At 45.2% G+C, this 21,640-nt stretch overlaps 3 protein-coding genes across 3 annotated transcripts; 1 reads left to right on the top strand and 2 right to left on the bottom strand.

The window, feature by feature from the left end:
• Positions 1-64: 64 nt before the first annotated feature.
• Positions 65-7,141, bottom strand: lcp1 (lymphocyte cytosolic protein 1 (L-plastin)). The gene is made up of 16 exons (XM_083906816.1): positions 7,012-7,141; positions 6,472-6,545; positions 6,218-6,366; positions 5,185-5,308; positions 4,966-5,098; positions 4,786-4,867; positions 4,534-4,699; positions 2,857-2,999; positions 2,676-2,771; positions 2,393-2,588; positions 2,217-2,295; positions 2,002-2,116; positions 993-1,126; positions 686-806; positions 489-613; positions 65-410 (listed from the first exon to the last, which is right to left on the bottom strand). Exons 2-16 carry the CDS (start codon positions 6,536-6,538, stop codon positions 278-280), a joined length of 1,863 nt encoding a protein of 620 aa, XP_083762942.1. The 5' UTR covers positions 6,539-6,545; positions 7,012-7,141; the 3' UTR covers positions 65-277.
• A 1,604-nt stretch (positions 7,142-8,745) lies between these two features.
• Positions 8,746-13,351, top strand: LOC310941968 (GDP-Man:Man(3)GlcNAc(2)-PP-Dol alpha-1,2-mannosyltransferase-like). The gene is made up of 6 exons (XM_083907232.1): positions 8,746-8,823; positions 9,000-9,257; positions 9,847-10,049; positions 10,142-10,310; positions 11,436-12,013; positions 12,896-13,351. The coding sequence occupies exons 1-6, from the start codon at positions 8,753-8,755 to the stop codon at positions 13,171-13,173; spliced, it is 1,557 nt and encodes a 518-aa protein (XP_083763358.1). The 5' UTR covers positions 8,746-8,752; the 3' UTR covers positions 13,174-13,351.
• Positions 13,352-13,448: 97 nt separating this feature from the next.
• On the bottom strand, positions 13,449-20,355 carry LOC310941516 (serine/threonine-protein kinase Nek5; the record flags this gene model as incomplete). Its single annotated transcript, XM_083906703.1, has 22 exons — positions 13,449-13,689; positions 13,779-13,848; positions 13,956-14,051; positions 14,774-14,948; positions 15,033-15,116; positions 15,205-15,273; positions 15,372-15,473; positions 16,507-16,581; positions 16,732-16,827; positions 16,913-16,991; positions 17,313-17,371; positions 17,643-17,743; positions 17,862-17,916; positions 18,646-18,729; positions 18,829-18,942; positions 19,056-19,110; positions 19,224-19,310; positions 19,537-19,607; positions 19,683-19,766; positions 19,866-19,963; positions 20,049-20,145; positions 20,239-20,355. The coding sequence occupies 22 exons, from the start codon at positions 20,353-20,355 to the stop codon at positions 13,449-13,451; spliced, it is 2,109 nt and encodes a 702-aa protein (XP_083762829.1).
• Between the last annotated feature and the right edge of the window lie 1,285 nt (positions 20,356-21,640).

Raw genomic sequence — 21,640 nt, 5'->3', positions numbered from 1 at the left:
GGAAATAAAAACAAACACATTTTCATTTGGAAAAAGTTTATTAATTTGTTTAAAAAATGGAGGCAGAAAATAAAACGGATAATCATGAATAAATATCAATCATTGGTGTTTGGTCATGATATTGATTTGACATTGATTATTGTAACTTTAGCATCGCGTGGCTCCGCCCCTCTGAGCTTTGACTCGACCAATCACGTTCTTTCTGCCTGTGAGAAAAGCTTTGGAGGGGGGTTAGTGGGGCCCTGTGGCTCCGCCCCCCTGCTGTGGCCCCGCCCCCTCACGCTCTCTTCATGCCGCGGGCCATCAGGCAGGCGAACACCGTCATCACCATCTTGGGCTTGACCTCCACCAGGTCCTCGGGCAGCGCGTACACGCGGGCGCCGATCTTCCTCGCCGTGGAGATGGCGTACCTGCGAACGCAAGGAGGGTCTTTAAATGAATTTAAACACTAGAGGGCAGCACTGTAGAGAGTGAAGGTCGGCGCTTACTTTGCGTTGTTGAGTTTCTCGTCGTCGCTGAGCTCGTCCGTCTTCAGCAGGTCGTATCTGACCGACCCGGGCTGGATGGAGTCGATCAGGTCCAGCACCGGCATACTGCTGCTGATGGACGAGTCCTACACACACACACACATTAACACTTCATTAACAAATTGTCGTTGTCGTGGCGACGTGCGTCGTTGGCGTACCTTAAAGCCAGAGATGCTTTTTTTGCCGGCCTGCGTCAGCGTGTCGTTGACCCACGCCACGATGGTGTCGTCCGTCACCTTCTGTCCGTCGCCCAGGTCCTCCAGGATGTTCAGAGTGTAGCTGAGGACACACGGGTCCTTTAGCGACATGCTAACTGATGCTAACGCTAGTGTACGAGCAGTAAATTAAAAGCTAACTTTGACAACGTCGATTAAAAAGCAATCGACAATCGAGCGTGTTGACGTTAAATGTGTAGCATGCCCCGCCCTCTCAACAGTGTGCGTGAACAGTGAAGCCGTTGGTTACCGTCTCATGAGCTGCCACAGCAGAGCCAGGGTGAGGGTTCGATTCCCGGCGTTCAGGTCCTGACCCGCGATGCCCACCAGAGAGAACTTGGCCTCCTTCTTCCCGAGCTCCACGGCGTAGTTACAGTTCTCCAGCTGCGATAAAATGTCAACGTTAACGTTGTTTGTTTTCGTGTGGACATGTCGCAAACGTGTCGTGAATGCGTCGTGTAGGCATGCGCTGTGAACGAGTGCGTTGTGAATGCGTGTGCTGTGAAGGTGACGTGAGTGTGTGCGTCGTGAATGTGCGCGTCGTGAACGCGTGCGCTGTGAACGTGTCGTGAACGCGTGCGATGTGAACGTGTCGTGAACGCGTGCGCTGTGAACGTGTCGTGAACGCGTGCGATGTGAACGTGTCGTGAACGCGTGCGATGTGAACGAGTGCGTTGTGAACGTGTCGTGAACGCGTGCGATGTGAACGTGTCGTGAACGCGTGCGATGTGAACGTGTCGTGAACGTGTGTGCTGTGAACGAGTGCGTTGTGAACGTGTTGTGAACGCGTGCGTTATGAAAGTGTTGTGAACGCGTGCGCTGTGAACGCGTGCGTCGTGAACGCGTGCGTCGTGAACGCGTGCGTCGTGAACGCGTGCGTCGTGAACGCGTGCGTCGTGAACGAGTGTCGTGAACGTGTGCGTCGTGAACGAGTGTCGTGAACGCGTGCGTCGTGAACGAGTGTCGTGAACGAGTGCGTTGTGAACGCGTGCGTTGTGAACGAGTGTCGTGAACGAGTGCGTTGTGAACGTGTCGTGAACAAGTGAACGTGTCGTGAACAAGTGAACGACACATTCACAACGCACACATTCACAATGTGTCATGACACGTCGTGAACGAGTGCGTTGTGAACGTGTTGTGACCTCGTGCGTTGTGAGCTAGTGCTTGTGACCGCGTGCGTTGTGAGCTAGTGTTGTGAAGGTCTTGTTAACGCGTGTGTGGCTAATGAGTCGTGATCGTGTCGTGAACGTGTCCGATACCTTCTTCATGTTACTGCCCAGTTTAGAATACGGGGGCTTGTTGACTCGATCCCAATCCACAGGAACCTTGATCTTCTCGTACAACTGGAAAATCACCAGCGCGTCATCGATGTCTCTGAACACACACACACACACACACACAGAGTGTGAATCAGTCTACGTCACATGACCACGTCACGTGACCGCGTCCTTGCATAAAACAGTAAAGTGCTCACGTGTATAAGCGATTGACTCGAGGATTCACTCCCAGAGAGTTCATCCAGTTCCTGAAGGTTTTTTCTTCTCTGGTTTCACCTGAAACAAAAAAAACAAACACGGATATATATATATAACCACACGGGACAGGAAGTGACGGACACGGGACAGGAAGTGGCGCGGCGGTCCTCTGAACCTTCGATGGAGCTCCAGTCGATGTCCTGGTTCTCGGGTTTCTTCAGAGCCGGGTATTTGTTGAACAGATTGGCGACGAAGGCCAGGTTGAGTTTGGGATTTCCTCTGACGACGTCCGGCGGCATCACGAACTGTCTGCAGCCCAGACGCTCGGCCTGCTCCAGCATCTGCTCCGCCCTCTTCAGGTCGTCCTTCTCCTGCACACACACACACACACGTGAAGTGTTAAAGCACTGAAAACATTTCCCAGAATGCAAAGTGTGTTTGTGTGCCGTGACTCTGACCCTCAGTCCCGACAGGTCGATGGAGATGGCCGGGACGTCCTCCTCGTCTCCTTTAGGGGAAACCTGGTTCAGCAGGTTGTAGTAGGCCCTGGAGTCCTGGAGACACAAGTGAACGAGTGAGTCTCTGTGTGAGAGTGTGAATGAGTGTGTGTGTGTGTGTGTGTGTGTGTGTGTGTGAGACCTTGATGTCAGAGCTGAAGTTGTTGATCTTGTTACATCCAGCTTCTTCCAGGTGAAAGTTGGCCCAGCGCAGCAGCAGCTCCTCAGGAGAGAGTTTCATCAGATCCTCCAGACTTTCTCCATCACGCAGCAGAGCGATCAGAGCTACACACACACACACATTTACACGTTTTGACAGTGAGCTGAGTTTCTTCAAAAAAACAAAAAGTATCTCGGAATGACTTGAAATTTAACATCATAATAGTCGTTATCACTCTGAACAAGGATCTGTTGAAAATATTTGCAAATCTCTTAACGAATATTTTTAATGAATTTTTGAAAATCATGAAATGATCCATTTGCCCTGATACACTTTGACAGTGAGCTGAGTTTCTTCTCGGAAAAAAAAGTATCTCGGAATGACTTGAAATTGGCCGTCGTAATAGTCGATGTCGCCCTGAACAAGGATCCGTTGAAAATATTTGCAAATCCGTTAAGGAATATTTTTAATGAATTTTTGAAAATCATGAAATGATGCAGTTGCCCTGATGCACTTTGACAGTGAGCTGAGTTTCTTCAAAAAAACAAAAAGTATCTCGGAATTACTTGAAATTTACCATCATAATACTCGGCATCGCCCTGAACAAGGATCTGTTGAAAATATTTGCATATCTCTTAAGAAATAATTTTAATGAATTTTTGAAAATTAGGAAATGATGCATTTGCCCTGATGCACTTTGACAGTGAGCTGAGTTTTTTCAAAAAAACAAAAAGTATCTCGGAATGACTTGAAATTGTGCACAGTAATAGTCAGCGTCGCTCTGAACAAGGATCTGTTGAAAATATTTGCATATCTCTTAACGAATATTTTTAATGAATTTTTGAAAATCATGAAATGATCCATTTGCCCTGATGCACTTTGACAGTGAGCTGAGTTTCTTCAAAAAAACAAAAAGTATCTCGGAATGACTTGAAATTGGCCGTCGTAATAGTCGATGTCGCCCTGAACAAGGATCCGTTGAAAATATTTGCAAATCCGTTAAGGAATATTTTTAATGAATTTTTGAAAATCATGAAATGATGCATTTGCCCTGATGCACTTTGACAGTGAGCTGAGTTTCTTCAAAAAAACAAAAAGTATCTCAGAATGATTTGAAATTTACCATCATAATAGTCGGCATCGCCCTGAACAAGGATCCGTTGAAAATATTTGCAAATCCGTTAAGGAATATTTTTAATGAATTTTTGAAAATCATGAAATGATGCATTTGCACTGATGCACTTTGACAGTGAGCTGAGTTTCTTCAAAAAAACAAAAAGTATCTCGGAATGACTTGAAATTGTACACAGTAATAGTCAGCGTCTCCCTGAACAAGGATCAGTTGAAAATATTTGCATATCTCTTAACGAATATTTTTAATGAATTTTTGAAAATCATGAAATGATCCATTTGCCCTGATGCACTTTGACAGTGAGCTGAGTTTCTTCTCGAAAACAAAAAGTATCTCGGAATGACTTGAAATTTACCATCATAATAGTCGGCATCACACTGAACAAGGATCCTTTGAAAATATTTGCAAATCCGTTAAGGAATATTTTTAATGAATTTTTGAAAATCATGAAATGATCCATTTGCCCTGATACACTTTGAAAACAAAAGGGAGAGTGAGTGCTTTACAAATTTCATTTTCACACACACCTTCGTTCTTGGTGAGCTCGATGTCGGCGAACAGTCCGATCTTGATGACCTGCCACAGCAGACCCAGGACCAGGTGCTGCCTGCCTTCCTTCAGGTCCTCAGCGCCGATGTTGACCACGTGGCAGCCGATGGCAGAGGCAGAGTTCAGAGCCAGGTTCAGGTTCTCCTGTAAGTACACACACACACACACACACATGCTCAGTAATACACACACACACACATACGTACAGAGAGAGGAGAGAGCGCCCTCACCTGGATGGTGAAGGGCGTGAGCTTCTTCTTGTTGATGGTCCTCTCGTCGATGGTGTCGGGCACAGACAGATTGATCATTTTACTGAGAGAGAAACAACATCCAGGTCAGACTGACTGTTTACGTGACTGAGTGAACGCATGAACACATGAACACGTGAACACATGAACACATGAACGTACCACAGGATGATTCCATCGCCCACAGCTGCGAACAGGTCGTCATTGTTTGGATCCATGGGAGCCACATGTTTACAGTCACCGTCTTTCTCCAGAGCTTTGTTGATCCAGTTTACAAACGCCACTTTCTCCTCCTCTGTACAAACACACACACACAACTGTAAACATCCATGTGTGTGTGTGTGTGTGTGTGTGTCTGTGTGTGTGTTTGTGTGTGTGTACCTGAGTATGAATGTTGTGTTCCAGTCTGCTCCGATCTTCCTGCCACGTTACAGATTCCCTCTTTCTTGTTGATGGCTTTTCTGAACGTTTTAGCAACTTCGGTGCTTTTTAACCCGTGAACGATCTGAGGAACGAACGACAAACACCTTGTGAATGTGACGTGAACGAGTGCGTTGTGAACGTGTGGTGAACGTGTGGTGAACGAGTGCGTTGTGAACGTGTGTCGTGAACGAGTGCGTTGTGAACGTGTCGTGAACGCGTGTGTTGTGAACGAGTGTGTTGTGAATGTGTGATGAACGGGTGTGTTGTGAATGTGTGTGTTGTGAACGAGTGTGTTGTGAATGTGTGATGAACGAGTGCGTTGTGAACGCGTGCATTGTGAACATGTGGTGAACGAGTGCGTTGTGAACACGTGCATTGTGAATGTGTGTGTTGTGAACGAGTGTGTTGTGAATGTGTGATGAACGAGTGCGTTGTGAACGCGTGCATTGTGAATGTGTGATGAACGTGTGCGTTGTGAACGTGTGTCGTGAACGAGTGCGTTGTGAACGTGTCGTGAACGTGCATTGTGAACGCGTGTGTTGTGAACGAGTGTGTTGTGAATGTGTGATGAACGGGTGTGTTGTGAACGCGTGCATTGTGAACATGTGGTGAACGAGTGCGTTGTGAACGCGTGCATTGTGAATGTGTGTGTTGTGAACGAGTGCGTTGTGAATGTGTGATGAACGAGTGCGTTGTGAATGTGTGATGAACGTGTGCGTTGTGAACGTGTGCGTTGTGTGCGTTGTGAACGTGTGCGTTGTGAATGTGTGGTGAACGAGTGCATTGTGAACGTGTGGTGAACGAGTGCAATGTGAACGTGCATTGTGAACACGTCGTGAACATGCTGTTAACGTGTCGTGAACGCATGCGTTGTGAACCTGCCGTAAACGTGCATTGTGAATGAGTGCGTTGTGAAAGTGTCATTATCAACATCTCTGACTCTTTAGCCTCCGCGTGGAGGTAGAGTTGTGACCTTTGACCTGTGACTGACCTGGGTGAACTGGTCAAAGGTCAGCTTGTGGCTGCTGCAGGTCAGATCCTGGACGATCTCTCTGACCTTGTATCCGGGCAGAGGAAGATTGGCCGCTCTGAAGAGCTCGTTCAGTTCGTCTTTGCTGATGAAGCCGTCGTTGTTTACGTCTGTCACACAGGGAGGGAGAGGGGGCGGAGTCACGGGACAGCAAACAACAACAACAAACAACAGGTGTGATTGCATCATCTCTCACCATCATCATCATCACTCACCTATCTTCAGAAAGGCTTCTCTCAGTTCTTCCAACTCCTCTGCGGTGATCTGTGACGCGGCGGCCATCTTGGATCTGAGACAGAGAAGTGAGTGAACTTCTGTTTTCTGTGTTTATTTCTCTTTTTTGTTTTAGGAACAAACTTCCGACGCTAAAATGGAGTCGGCTCCATTTTGTTTTGTCGGCCGCGAGTTTGCAGAAGCAGCGGTGAACGCGTGAAGCGGTGAACGAGTGAAAACGAGTGAAGCAGTTTCACTCTGTCACTTTGTCAGGAAACAGTTTGTTTCACTGCCGCTTCAGAAATGTTGCAGATTTGTTACAAAGTGACCACAAACTTCCTGAGCTTTAACTTCTGCTTCCTGTTCACTGAAGCTGCTGCTGCACATGACGACTGAGACACGTTTAAACACATGTTTAAACACACGTTAAAACACACGTTTAAACACATGCTTAAACACATGCTTAACAAACACCAAACGTGTGGCCTTCACAGGACAACCCTCGGGGGTCAAAGGTCACCTGAAAGTCCAGCTGCACTGACCTGAGACTGTGAGGAGGATGAAGGTGATGAGGAGCTGCTGTGGATCAGAGGTTCTGTGGTTTGTACCAGGTGAAGGGGTGCAGCGCGGTGGATCAGCGGGTGCTGGGTCAGTCACAGGTGGGTCAGTGTGCGAGGCTGCTTCGCTGCTCGCTGCTCCACAGCGGTGCTGAAGTCAGTGCAGGTCGGAGGAGGAAGGAAGTGACATCGAAACCAGAAACAGGAATCAAACCTTTGCTTTTGTCTTTATATGGTGATGCACGCGGGGCCGCCACCCATGATGACATCACTGCTGCTGTGAGAGGGGGGCGGAGTCATGATCATCATCACGTTTGTTAAACATGAGCTTCTTTCGTTAACTAATCTCAACTAACCTTAACTAATCTAATGTGACCTCAACTAACCTTAACTAATCTAATGTGACCTAAACTAATCCAAACTAACTGTAACTAATGTAATCTAAACTAACGTAAACTAATCTAAACTAACCCTAACTATTCTAATGTAACCTAAACTAACCCTAACTTATCCAACCTTAACTAATCTAATGTAACCCAAACTAACCCTAAGTAATCTAATGTGACCTAAACTAACCTTAACTAATCTAATGTAACCTAAACTAAACTAACCCTAACCTAATGTAACCTAAACTAAACTAACCTGTTGTATATTACATTCAAAACTATTGTGCAGTAGTAGTACTGGTTTATTACTAGTAAAGGTTTATTAAAAAGGTTTATATACTAGTTTATTACTAGTAAAGGTTGATTAAAAAGGTTTATGTACTAGTTTATTACTAGTAAAGGTTGATTAAAAAGGTTTATATACTAGTTTATTACTAGTAAAGGTTTATTAAAAAGGTTTATGTACTAGTTTATTACTAGTAAAGGTTGATTAAAAAGGTTTATGTACTAGTTTATTACTAGTAAAGGTTGATAAAAAAGGTTTATGTACTAGTTTATTACGAGTAAAGGTTGATTAAAAAGGTTTATGTACTAGTTTACTAGTAAAGGTTTATTAAAAAGGTTTAGACTAGCTTATTACTAGTAAAGGTTGATTGAAAAGGTTCATGTACTAGTTTATTGCTAGTAAACGTTGATAAAGGTGTATGTACTAGTTTATTACTAGTAAATGTTGATTAAAAAGGTTTATGTACTAGTTTATTACTAGTAAAGGTTTACTAAAAAGGTTTAGACTAGCTTATTGCTAGTTACGGTAAAGGTCGATGAAAAAGGATTATATACTAGTTTATTACTAGTAAAGGTTTATTAAAAAGGTTTATGTACTAGTTTATTACTAGTTAAGGTTTACTAAAAAGGTTTATACTAGTTTATTACTAATAAAGGTTGATGAAAAGGTTTATACTAGTTTATTGCTAGTAAAGGTTTATATACTAGTTTATTGCTAGTTAAGGTTTATATACTAGTGTATTGCTAGTAAAGGTTTATTAAAAAGGTTTATATACTAGTTTATTACTAGTAAAGGTTGATTAAAAAGGTTTATGTACTAGTTTATAACTAGTAAAGGTTTATTAAAAAGGTTTATATACTAGTTTATTACTAGTAAAGGTTGATTAAAAAGGTTTATGTACTAGTTTATTACTAGTAAAGGTTGATTAAAAAGGTTTATATACCAGTGTATTACTGGTAAAGGTCACGTGTTAGTGACGTGGACGTAAACAAAGATTTAGCCAATGGGTGAGAGGGTGAGTCGACGTTAGTGTGACGTCATCAGTGTTGTAAACATGGAGGACCACCACCATCACCATCTTCATCATCATCATCACTTGACTCCATGCTTGTGTGACTTCATCAGGTAAAAACCTCCGTCTGTGTCTTTTCTCACCGACATGAACCTGGACGCTGAGGCCGCCTGTGACGCACTCTGCCGCGGCCTGAGCCGCTCACAGCAGCCGGCTAACAGCAGAGGCTAACGGGCTAACGTGCTAACCGCGGCTTCATTGCTGTGTGTGTGTGTGTCGCCCTCTTCAGGTTGTTGTGGTCACTGCTGGTTCCCTTCGTCTACGTCAGTGTGCTCCTCACGCTGCTCCTCGCGCTGCTCCTCCTGGTTCTCCGCCTGTGGCTGCGGAGCCGCCGGAGGAGCCGCCGGGGAGGCCGCGAGAGAGGCGGCCGGGCTGGGGCTGAGGACGACGGCGGCGGCCCCGCGGTGGCTTTCTTCCACCCGTACTGCAGTACCGGAGGCGGCAGAGAGAGGGTGCTGTGGTGCAGCCTGCGCGCTTTAATGCTCCGGTACACTCTCTCACACACACACACACATAATTACTATTATAATAATAATTTCAATTTTTACAAAATCCCCCCTGCTGTTGAGAATCAGCCTGAGACGCAAGGAAAACGAATACACTGAAGTTTGTAAACCACTCACTCTCCCACACCAAAGCCCATAGAGATCAGTGATTTTAGCTCACCGCGTTGTATTTTCGTGTGGTTGAACACAAAATAGACTTTTATTTTGAAAACTGTGTGGCTGTGTTTTAGTGTGGACAAACGGAAAATTAGACTTTTATTTTGAAAACTGCAGGGTGGTGTTTTAGTGTGGATGAGCAGTAAATGAAACTTTTATTTTGAAAACTACAGGGCTGTGTTTTAGTGTGGACAAACAGAAAATTAGACTTTTATTTTGAAAACTACAGGGTTGTGTTTTAGTTTGTGGGAGAGTGAGTGTGTTTGTGTGTGTGTGACCTGCAGCTGTAAACACAGTCAAATATAACAGTAGCTCATATTTGTATCATCTTACTGACTGACTCCGCCCCCTCGTCTTACTGACTGACCCCGCCCCCTCGTCTTACTGACTGACTCCGCCCCCTCTCGTTCCCAGGTTCCCCGGCGTCTCCTTCGTGGTGTACGCGGTGGATCAGGGAGTGAGCGGCGAGCAGATTCTGGAAGGAGCCCGACAGCGTTTCAACGTCACGCTGCCTCGACCGCTCGCCTTCGTCTTCCTGCGGCGCCGCCTGCTGGTGGAGGCCGCGTCCTACACTCCGCTCACTCTGCTGGGACAGAGCGTCGCCTCCATGTTCCTCGGTAATAAATCTTTATGAATAATGAAAACATGAATGTGTTGTATAGAGTGTGTGTTTACTGTGTGTGTGTGTGTGTGTGCGTGTGTGTGTTAGGCTGGGAGGCGCTGACGACCTTTGTTCCTGACCTCTACGTGGACTCCACGGGCTTCTCCTTCACTCTGCCCATCTTTCGTTACCTCGGAGGTTGTAAAGTCGTCAGTTACGTCCACCGTCCAATCGTCAGCACTGACATGATGTCAGTGGTCAGAGAGGGAGACTCCAGGTGGCGCTGCATACACACACACACACAGAAAACAGAAATTGAGACTTTTATTTTGAAAACTGCAAGGTTTTGTTTTAGTGTGTACAAACACATAATGAGACTTATTTTGAAAATTGTAGGGTTGTGTTTTAGTGTGGATGAACACAACATAGACTTTTATTTTGAAAACTGTAGGGTTGTGTTTTAGTGTGGATGAACAGAAAATTAGACTTTTAATTTGAAAACTGCAGGGTTGTGTTTTAGTGTGGATTTACACAAAATAGACTTATTTTGAAAACTGTAGGGTTGTGTTTTAGTATTGACAAACAGAAAATTAGGCTTTTATTTTGAAAACTGTTGGGCTGTGTTTTAGTGTGGATAAACACAAAATACACTTTTATTTTGAAAACTGTAGGGCTGTGTTTTAGTGTGGATGAACACAAAATAGACTTATTTTGAAAACTACAGGGTTGTGTTTTAGTGTGGACGAACAGAAAATTAGACTTTTATTTTGAAAACTGTAGGGCTGTGTTTTAGTGTGGATGAACAGAAAATTAGACTTTTATTTTGAAAATGGCAGGGTTGTGTTAAAGTGTGGACAAACAGAAAATGAGACTTTTATTTTGAAAACTGTATGGCTGTGTTTTAGTGTCGATGAACACAAAATAGACTTTTATTTTGAAAACTGTAGGGCTGTTTTAGTGTGGACGAACAGAAAAATAGACTTATTTTGAAAACTGTAGTGTTGTGTTTTAGTATGGACAAACAGAAAATTAGACTTTTATTTTGAAAACTGTAGGGCTGTGTTTTAATGTGGATGATCACAAAATAGACTTTTATTTTGAAAACTGTAGGGCTGTGTTTTAGTGTGAACAAACAAAAAATTAGACTTTTATTTTGAAAAATGCAGGGTTGTGTTTCAGTGTGGATGAACACAATATAGACTTATTTTGAAAACTGCAGGGCTGTGTTTTAGTGTGGATGAGCAGAAAATGAGACTTTTATTTTGAAAACTGCAGGGCTGTGTTTTAGTATGGATCAAAACAAAATGAGACTTTTATTTTGAAAACGGCAGGATTGTGTTGTAGTGTGGAAAAACAGAAAATTAGTCTTTTATTTTGAAAGTGGACCCTGTCCTGTCTCCAGGAACCCTCTGATGTCCACCCTGCAGCTCGTCTTCTACGCCTGCTTCTCTGTCCTCTACGGTCTGACCGGCTCCTGCAGCGACGTCATCATGGTCAACTCCACGTGGACGCTGGGACACGTCCTGGCTCTGTGGCGTTGTCCAGGACGCACCTGCGTGGTGTACCCGCCCTGTGATGTCACAGCTTACCTGGACGTCCCGCTGGAGGAGGAGCCGGAGGAGTGGGAGGAGCCGAGGGGCGGACAGGAAGGAGGAGACAGGAAGTGTTTGTCCATCGTGTCCGTGGGTCCGTTCAGACCAGAGAAGGACCATCGGCTGCAGATCCAGGCGTTTCGCAAACTGCTGGACAGGAAAGGGGCGGAGCCTGGGGGGCGGGAGTCCCTGCGGCTGGTGCTGATTGGCGGCTGCGGGAACGCGGAGGACGAGGAGCGCGTGGAGACGCTGCGTGGACTCTGTCAGGAGCTGGACGTGTCGGACAGAGTGGACTTTAAAGTCAACGTCCCGTTTGAGGAGCTGAAGGGGGCGCTGGTGAGCGCCACCATAGGGCTGCACGCCACCAGGAACCAACACTTCGGGATCGGTGAGCGGAAAAATAGACGTTAAAATACGACGTATCGTACGAATCTGATTCAAGATTAAAAACGTTAAAGATCGCGATTTTTTTGACAATGTCTCATCTTCACATTAACGATGTTTTCCCGTCGCTTTCTAAACTTCCTTTACAAACTTGCGTGTTATAAGTGGAGTCGCCCCCTGGTGGTCGTCCGGTCAGGGTGCTTTGGTTTTGTTTTTGTGTGTTTTTTTAGTGCTGGGTTAGGACACGTTTATGTCCAGTTATAGTCGGACAAACGTGTTTACGTATGTTTTAAGTCAGACTAAGGTGTTTACCTGTTTTAAGTCCAGTTTTAGTGGGACTAGTGTGTTTACGTGTGTTTTCAGTTCAGTTTTAGTCGAATTAGCGTGTTTAAGTAATGTTTTAAGTCCAGTTTCAGTCGGACTAGCGTGTTTACGTATGTTTTAAGTCCAGTTTCAATCGGACTAACGTGTTTACGTATGTTTTAAGTCCAGTTTCAATCGGACTAACGTGTTTACGTACGTTTTAAGTCCAGTTTTAGTCGGACTAGCGTGTTTACGTACGTTTTAAGTCCAGTTTCAATCGGACTAGCGTGTTTACGTACGTTTTAAGTCCAGTTTCTATCGGACTAACGTGTTTACGTACGTTTTAAGTCCAGTTTCAATCGGACTAGCGTGTTTACGTACGTTTTAAGTCCAGTTTCTATCGGACTAGCGTGTTTACATAAGTAAACACGTAACATGTGGATGCCGTAAAACGACGTTAACGCTTGACAGCACTAGTTTTTTTGTGTCGTAAGCGCGACGTTTAGCTCCGCAGACGTGGCTGCGTGGTGCTAACATGCTAACGTGTGCTGTGGACTCTCTGTCGCACCCCCCCCCCCCTCAGGTGTGGTGGAGTGCATGGCTGCAGGGACCATCGTTGTGGCTCATAAGTCCGGGGGCCCCCTGCTGGACATCGTGGTGCCGTACGACGGAGGACAGACGGGTTTCCTGGCGGACGGTGAGGACGGCTACGTCGCCGCCATGGAGACGGTCCTGTCCCTGTCCTCGTCCCAGAGACTGGACATCAGAAGGAACGCCCGCAGGTCTGTGGACAGATTCTCTGACCGCGAGTTTGACCTCTGTCTCCTCGCCGCCGTGGAGACGCTGGTGAGTGGACTGTAGCGGTGAGGACGAGGACAGAGCAATGCAGGGTGTGGACAGCAGGTGGCGGCGTAACACACACAATTCAAGCACTTGAATGAATGAATATTTTAGACAGTTAATGATGTTTGTTTTTCTCTCAAACCATCGATTATTGTGCATTTACTAGTTTTAGTATAAAGTTTATTTATCATCGGAAATAAACAGTTGGAAACACAGCGCCCCCTGTGGTTGTAATTCCCAGTCTTTTATTTTGAAACATCACAAACTCACACAGTGGATGAATCACTCAGAGGTCAGGAGACGCTGTCCTCTGGACTCTTCAGTTCTGGTTGGACTTGCTGAATGTCCACTCCGCCTCCGTCCACGTGCGTCTCCTCCTCTTCCTGCTTCCCATCATGCACCTCTGCGAGGTCCCGCGTGTCCTCGGAGCCGCCGCCGCCGCCGCCGCCGTCGTCGTCGTCATCCATGATGAACAGGTTCTTCATGGAGTCGGCCACCGCGTCTCTGAGCTCGTCGTCCGAATCCTCGAAGTTCCTGGTGAGGACAGACGGTGAGACAGTGAGACAGAGAGAGAGTGAGATAGAGAGACAGAGACAGAGACAGTGAGACAGAGACAGACTTACGTGTCCTCGTCGTCTGAGCTCAGCTCTATATTCTCTTCATCTGTGTCCATGTCACTGTCTTTCTCCTGATCTGAGACTGAAGACACTGAACAGTCAGCTGTGGATGATGTGATGATGATGATGATGATGTCACAGTGTGAGTGATGATGTCACAGTGAGTGAGTGATGATGTCATACCTGCAGTCGGCGAGTGCAGCGTGGAGGAGGTGAGTTGAGCGTGAGCGAGAGCGTCGAGCAGAGTGTTTGGTCGATCACGAGTCCACAGTCTGCGAACTGAGAACATTCGTACGTTCATCACTCGCTACATTTAATCAGACTAAGCTCCTAGTCTGACGGACAGTGATGTTTTAGTCAGACTAACGTGTTTACGTGTGTTTTAAGTCCAGTTTCAATCAGACTAACGTGTTTACCTAAGTTTTAAATCCAGTTTCAGTCAGACTAACGTGTTTACGTGTGTTTTAAGTCCAGTTTCAGTCAGACTAACAGTTTACGTGTGTTTTAAGTCCAGTTTCAGTCGGACTAACGTGTTTACATATGTTTTAAGTCCAGTTTCAGTCGGACTAGCGTATTTTCGTATGTTTTAAGTCCAGTTTCAGTCGGACTAACGTGTTTGTGTGTTTTAAGTCCAGTTTTAGTCGGACTAACGTGTTTATGTGTGTTTTAAGTCCAGTTTCAGTCGGACTAACGTGTTTGTGTGTTTTAAATCCAGTTTCAATCGGACTAACGTGTTTACGTATGTTTTAAGTCCAGTTTCAATCGGACTAAAGCGTTTACGTATGTTTTAAGTCCAGTTTCAATCGGACTAACGTGTTTACGTATGTTTTAAGTCCAGTTTTAGTCAGACTAGCGTGTTTACGTGTGTTTTAAGTCCAGTTTCAATCGGACTAACGCGTTTACGTATGTTTTAAGTCCAGTTTCAAACAGACTAACGTGTGTTTACGTATGTTTTAAGTTCAGTTTTAGTTGGACTAGCGTGTGTTTTGTAAAAACTGCACCTTGTTCAGTCTCCACCACTGTGTCGTAGATGGAGTTGACGTCCATGTTGGCGAGAACATCCAGCAGCGTTTGAGGAGTCCTCTGACTCCACCCCTTCCTCTCCTCTGACCAATCCCTGAGCTTCAGCTCCTCCCCCTCCTGGAAGCTCAGAGTCTTGTTCAGAGGATCCTCGTCCTGAGACAAAGAGAGAAAAAGAGAGAAGACGCTGAAGAGAAGACGAGCAGAAGACGACGAAAGACGACAGAAAACATCGCTCACCTTCTCGTCGTCTTCTCGTCTCTTGTCCTTCGTCTCTGCGTCTTTTGTCTCGTCGTCTAAACGAATCTCAAACACGATTCCCTTCTGCAGACAAACGGTCTGTGGTCACGTGACTCACTGCGACACTGTCCTGATGTGACAGACAGGGGGCAGCACTGAGCTGCGCTCTCACCTTGTCCTTGTGTTTCTTCTGCAGTTGCGTCCTCTCGTCTCTGATCATCTGCAGAGCAGCTGCCACGTCCTGCGGCACAGGTTAAAATATACTGACCGTCCACCAGGGGGCGACTCTGCAGCTCATTTGAATGTAAGTCTATGGTAGAATAGTATGTGCTGCCGTACCTGTGCAGGTGCAGCGCTGTGCTGCCCCCTGCTGTCTGAGCGTGGCTCTGCGTCTCTGGGTTTCTCCACCACAAACGTCTCATGTCTGTGTTCTGGTTCAGTCTGACAGAGAAAAACGACGTGTGTTTTAAGTCCAGTGTGAGTCAGACTAAGGTGTTTATATGTGTTTTAAGTCCAGTCTTAGTTGGACTAACGTGTTTACGTGTGTTTTAAGTCCAGTTTCAGTCGGACTAACGTGTTTATGTGTGTTTTAAGTCCAGTTTCAGTCGGACTAACGTGTTTACGTGTGTTTTAAGTCCAGTTTCAGTCGGACTAACGTGTTAACATGTGTTTTAAGTCCAGTTTTACGTGTGTTTTAAGTCCAATTTTATTCAGACTAACTTGTCTACGTGTGTTTTAAGTCTATTTTCAGTCAGACTAACGTGTTTATGTGGGTTTTAAGTCCAGTTTCAGTCGGACTAACGTGTTTACGTGTGTTTTAGGTCCAGTTTCAGTCGGACTAACGTGTTTACGTGTGTTTTAAGTCCAGTTTTAGTCGGACTAAAGTGTTTACGTGTGTTTTAAGTCCAGTTTCAGTAGGACTAACGTGTTTACGTGTGTTTTAGGTCCAGTTTCAGTCGGACTAACGTGTTTACGTGTGTTTTAAGTCCAGTTTTAGTCGGACTAGTGTTTACGTGTGTTTTAAGTCCAGTTTCAGTCGGACTAACATGTTTACGTGTGTTTTAAGTCCAGTTTCAGTCGGGCTAACGTGTTTACGTGTGTTTTAAGTCCAGTTTCAGTCGGACTAATGTGTTTACGTGTGTTTTAAGTCCAGTTTCAGTCGGACTAACGTGTTTACGTGTGTTTTAAGTCCAGTTTCAGTCGGGCTAACGTGTTTACGTGTGTTTTAAGTCCAGTTTCAGTCGGACTAACGTGTTTACGTGTGTTTTAAGTCCAGTTTCAGTCGGACTAACATGTTTACGTGTGTTTTAAGTCCAGTTTCAGTCGGACTAACGTGTTTACGTGTGTTTTAAGTCCAGTTTCAGTCGGACTAACATGTTTACGTGTGTTTTAAGTCCAGTTTCAGTAGGACTAACGTGTTTACGTGCGTTTTAAGTCCAGTTTCAGTCAGGCTAACGTGTTTACGTGTGTTTACCTCTGCTCTCAGTCGCCTCTGTCTCATCTCTTCATGATACTGATGTCTGATGACGTCCAGCTGACGCAGGTACTCCTACACACACACACACACACACACACACACACACACACACACACACACACACACACACACACACACACACACACACACACACACACACACACACTCTTTGTCTTACATGTGTATAAATGTTATCTAAATTAAGGTTGATGGACGTCTCACCTGCTGTCCCTCCTGTCTCTTGTCCTCAGGTCGTCCCTCGTCCACCTCCTGACCTCCAGGCCTTCTGTGACTCTCTGCTGTGCACGGACGCAGACCCTGAGAGGTCAAAGGTCAGAGCGGTGGTTAGTGTGTGTCTGTGTGTGTCACAGTTAGTGTGTGCGTGTCACAGTGTGTTAGTTACCAGTTGTTTCTCTGCTCTCAGTTTATATTCTTTAGCTTCATGTTTTCTCTGTAGATATTCATGACGAGCTGCAGCCACACTGACACACACACACACACACAGCATTAGCATTACCGTAGCTTAGCTTTAGCATAAAGACTCATCGTTTAAAACTAATGTGTGTCTCCATGCTAAGCTAAGCAGCTCATAGTCATGATGCTGAAATGTTGAATTGTTCCTTTAAATCAAGCATGAGCTTAGCTTTGTTAGCTTAGCGTTGTTAGCTAACAATGACCAGTGTAACTGCTGTGACTGCAGCCGATGATGATGTCATTATTGATTCATGTGTTCATCATTATGTTTTGAATTTATTTTTTTTACAAACAATATTAAAATAATACAAAGGTCAAAGGTCACTCACAGCTGATACGGCTCCACAGGAGGAGGCGGAGCCTGATCTTCGCGCCGCTCGTCTTCCTCCTGAGGACGTGGACGATGATGACGATGATGATGATGATGATGAAGAGCGTCCAGCTGAGCGTGATAGCGCTGGTACTGACCCCTGTGTGTGTGTGTGTGTGTGTTAGGTCAAAGGTCACTGATGTGATGATGTCACTGAGTGAAGCTCACCTGTGGTCGTGTTGACCTCTGACCTCTGCTCTGAGCTGAAGAGGCTGAAAAACAGTTGGATCATGTGACGCAGGTTTCACGACTTTAATGTTAACAGATGTTAACGCGATGATGTCATTACTCTGTGGTGGGCGGGACCGTTGACTGTGGGCGGGGCCTTCCACTCAGGTCGGGCGCTCTGTCTCTTCATGGCTCCTCCCCCTCTGAATCTGAAGATCTTCTCTGTGACAGTGATTCATGTTGTCATCACCTGTGTGTGTGTGTGTGTGTGTGTGTGTGTGTGTGGGGGGGGGGGGGGGTGTGGGGGTGTGTGTGTGTGTGTGTGTGTGTGTGGTCAAACCTGGAGGTTTTAATGCTGTTCTGTTTCTCTGCAGCTTTGAGTGACTGATCCTCTCCTACACAAACACACACACACACACACACAGTAGTTTCCTGTTAGTTGCGTGTAGCTGTGTGTTATTTGTGTGTAGTTGTGTGTCGATGTGTGTTAGATGTGTTATTTGTGTGTAGTTGAGTGAGGTTGTGTGTAGCTGTGTTAGTTGTTTGTAGTTGTGTGTAGTTGTTAGTTGTGTTTAGTTGTGTTATTTGTGTGTACCTGTGGGTAAGTTGCGTGTAGCTGTGTGTTATGTGGGTGTAGTTGTGTTATTTGTGTGTAGTTGAGTGTAGTTGTATGTAGCTGTGTTAGTTGTTTGTAGTTATGTGTAGTTGTTAGTTGTGTGTAGTTGTGTGTTAGTTGTGTTATCTGTGTGTAGTTGTGTTAGTTGTGTGTAGTTGTGTTATTTCGGTGTAGTTGTGTAAGTTGCGTGTAGCTGTGTGTAAGTTGCGTGTAGCTGTGTGTTAGTTGTGTGTAGTTGTGTGTCGATGTGTTTTAGTTGTGTTATTTGTGTGTAGCTTTGTTAGGTGTTTTTGTGTGTACCTGTGGGTTAGTTGCGTGTAGCTGTGTGTGTAGTTGTTAGTTGTGTGTAGTTGTGTGTTAGTTGTGTTATATGTGTGTAGTTGTGTTAGTTGTGTGTAGTTGTATTAATTTTGTGTAGCTGTGTGTTAGTTTTGTTTAGTTGAGTGGAGCTGTGTGTTAGTTGTGTTAGCTGTGTGTAGTTGTGTTATGTGTGTGTAGTTGTGTGTACCTGTGGGTGCAGGTGTTTGCCGAGTGTCTCCAGAAAAGGACGTTTGAGGACAGAAGAGACAGACGGACGCTGACGAGGATTCACCTGAAAATGAACAACATGATGTTTACTGTGTTGTTGTTGTTGTGTACTGTGATGTTGTTGTGTACTGTGATGTTGTGTTGCGCTCGTGTGTCTTCTGACCTTGAACAGGTGAGTGATCAGGAGGCGGAGCTCGGACGAGTAACGGCTGGGTACTGGGCTGTAGCGCCCCCTGCAGATTTGACTGACCACCTGTCGCAGACTGCTGCCCTCAAACTGCAGGTCAACACACACACACACACAAAACACACACACAATCTGTTGTTATTTAGTCTTGAACATTTTGTGTGTGTGTGTGTGTGTGTGTGCGTGTGCGTGTGTGTGTGTACTGGATGCTTCAGGCTGCAGAGCTCATACAGGACACAACCCAGAGACCAGATATCCCTGCAGAGGACACACACACACACACACACACACACACGTCAACATCATATACAACCACAAATAGTGGTAACTATCTTTAGTGTGTGTGTGTGTGTGTGTGTGTGTGTGTGTACGTCTTGTTGTTGTACGGTCGGTTTTCACAGATTTCTGGTGAAAGGTAATACGGTGTCCCGACACAGGTCCTGGCCATCTCCATGGTACTACACACACACACACACACACACACACACACACACACACACACACACACACACAGAGAGAGTGGGATGATGGGAGTTGTAGTTTTCCTTCAGACGCTGAATTAAATCCATTAAAACATACATTATACAGTTTATTTGCATGTTTACGTCATTGAAATGTCACTCTTAAAAGTGAGAAAAGTGTGTGTGTGTGTGTATGAGAGTGTGTGTGTGTGTGTACACTTACTTATTCAACATTCTCGCGATTCCAAAGTCTCCAAGTTTGGCTTTAACTCCTCCACCGGTGAGGAAGATGTTCTAGAAGATAGTGAAGATGAATGTGTGTGTGTGTGTGGGGGGGTGTGTGTGTGTGTGTGTGTGTGTGTGTGTTACCTGAGCTTTGATGTCTCTGTGCAGAATCTTCTGGTCGTGGATGTGTTTGAGGCCCAGACAGATCTGAACGAACCAGCTCAAGATCTGAGGAACAACACACACTTACACTGTGTGTGTGTGTGTGTGTGTGTGTGTGTGTGTGTGTGTGCGTGCGTGTGTGTGTGTGTGTGTGTGTGTGTGTACCTGGTCCTCAGTGAAGAAGACTCCTCTCTGCATGTTGATCCTCTTCATCAGATCTCCTCCATCACAGAACTCCATCACTATGAACAGACTGCCACTCTCTACACACACACACACACACAGTCGCCCCCTGGTGGTTGACTAACTGCTGCTCTTCACTCTTCACTCGTTCATATTCTCACTCACCTTGAAATGAAGTGATGAAGGAGACGATGTTGGGATGATTCATCTTTGACAGCAGAGTCACTTCTTTATGAGACGACTCTACGTCCTTCACTGACATCTGAACACACACACACACACACACACACACACACACACACACGGAGGTCAGGTGACTGAGGTCAAAGGTCAGCTCAGGTGTGTCCTCTCTTACCTTCCTCAGGTTGATCTGTTTGACCACACTCTGTCTGTCTCCACCCGTCTCTCTGACCAGGAACACTTTACCAAACGCACCCTCTCCAATCTGACCCATGACCTCATAGTTGTTCATCACACCTGGAAAAAAACACCATCAACACCTATTCATGTGTTCACTCATCATTCATGTGTTCACTCATCATTCATGTGTTCACTCATCATTCATGTGTTCACTCACATCATGCTTTCATCATTCATGTGTTCACTCATGTGTTCACTCATCATTCATGTGTTTACTCACATCATTCATGTGTTCACTCACGTGATTAATGCATTCATCATTCATGCTTTCATAATTCATGTGTTCACTCACATCATTCATGCTTTCATCATTCATGTGTTCACTCACGTCATTAATGCATTCATCATTCATGTGTTCACTCATGCCATTAATGTGTTCATCATTCATGTGTTCACTCACATCATTCATGCTTTCATGATTCATGCGTTCACTCATGCCATTAATGCGTTCATCATACATGCGTTCACTCACATCATTCATGCGTTCATCATTCATGTGTTCACTCACGTCATTAATGTGTTCATCATTCATGTGTTCACTCACGTCATTAATGTGTTCATCATTCATGTGTTCACTCACGGCATTAATGCATTCATCATTCATGTGTTCACTCATGTGATTAATGCATTCATCATTCATGTATTCACTCACATCATTCATGCTTTCATGATTCATGCATTCATCATTCATGCGTTCACTCATGCCATTAATGTGTTCATCATTCATGCGTTCACTCACGTCATGCATGCGTTCACTCACGTCATTCATGCGTTCACTCACGTCATTCATGTGTTCACTTTAAAATCATGTGTTCACTTTGATTGACAGTTATAAACTTGATTTGTAAACATTAAATGAAACAACCGTCCGTTGAATCATGTGACGTCATTATTTTTCTCCGCCGGGCGGAAGTGACCCGTCACCATGGAGACCGATACACATGCCGCTAGCTCTCCTGATAGCATGCTAACGTCAGTTAACCGCCGCCACACACACACAAAAAAAACACCCGTTTATTTTTCTGTTTCCGGTCTGAGATAAAAGAGCCCGCTCACCTGTCACGTGACCTCCCGTGATGCGGTAAAACGAGGAAACACGAGCCACGAGACAACGGAAGAACACAGCGGCGCGTGACCGTCAGAAAACTGCCGTGAAGAAACGTTTGTTGATTGACGGCGAGCGACGAGGGGGGGGGAGCCGCGGTGCACGCTGGGAAATGTGGTTCCGTCGCACTCGCTCTTTTCTCCGTTGTTTTTATGCGTTTTACGACATTTGAGTTGAATTTCAGTGTAAATAAAACAAGTAGCAGAGTCACGTGATCACTGTGAGAGACAGG

This window comes from Microchirus variegatus, assembly GCF_963457635.1.
Source record: "Microchirus variegatus genome assembly, chromosome: 20".
In the NCBI taxonomy this organism is placed as follows: Eukaryota; Metazoa; Chordata; class Actinopteri; order Pleuronectiformes; family Soleidae; genus Microchirus; species Microchirus variegatus.
Note: the sequence above shows the minus strand (reverse complement) of the source record. Positions and strands in the feature narration are given on the sequence as shown.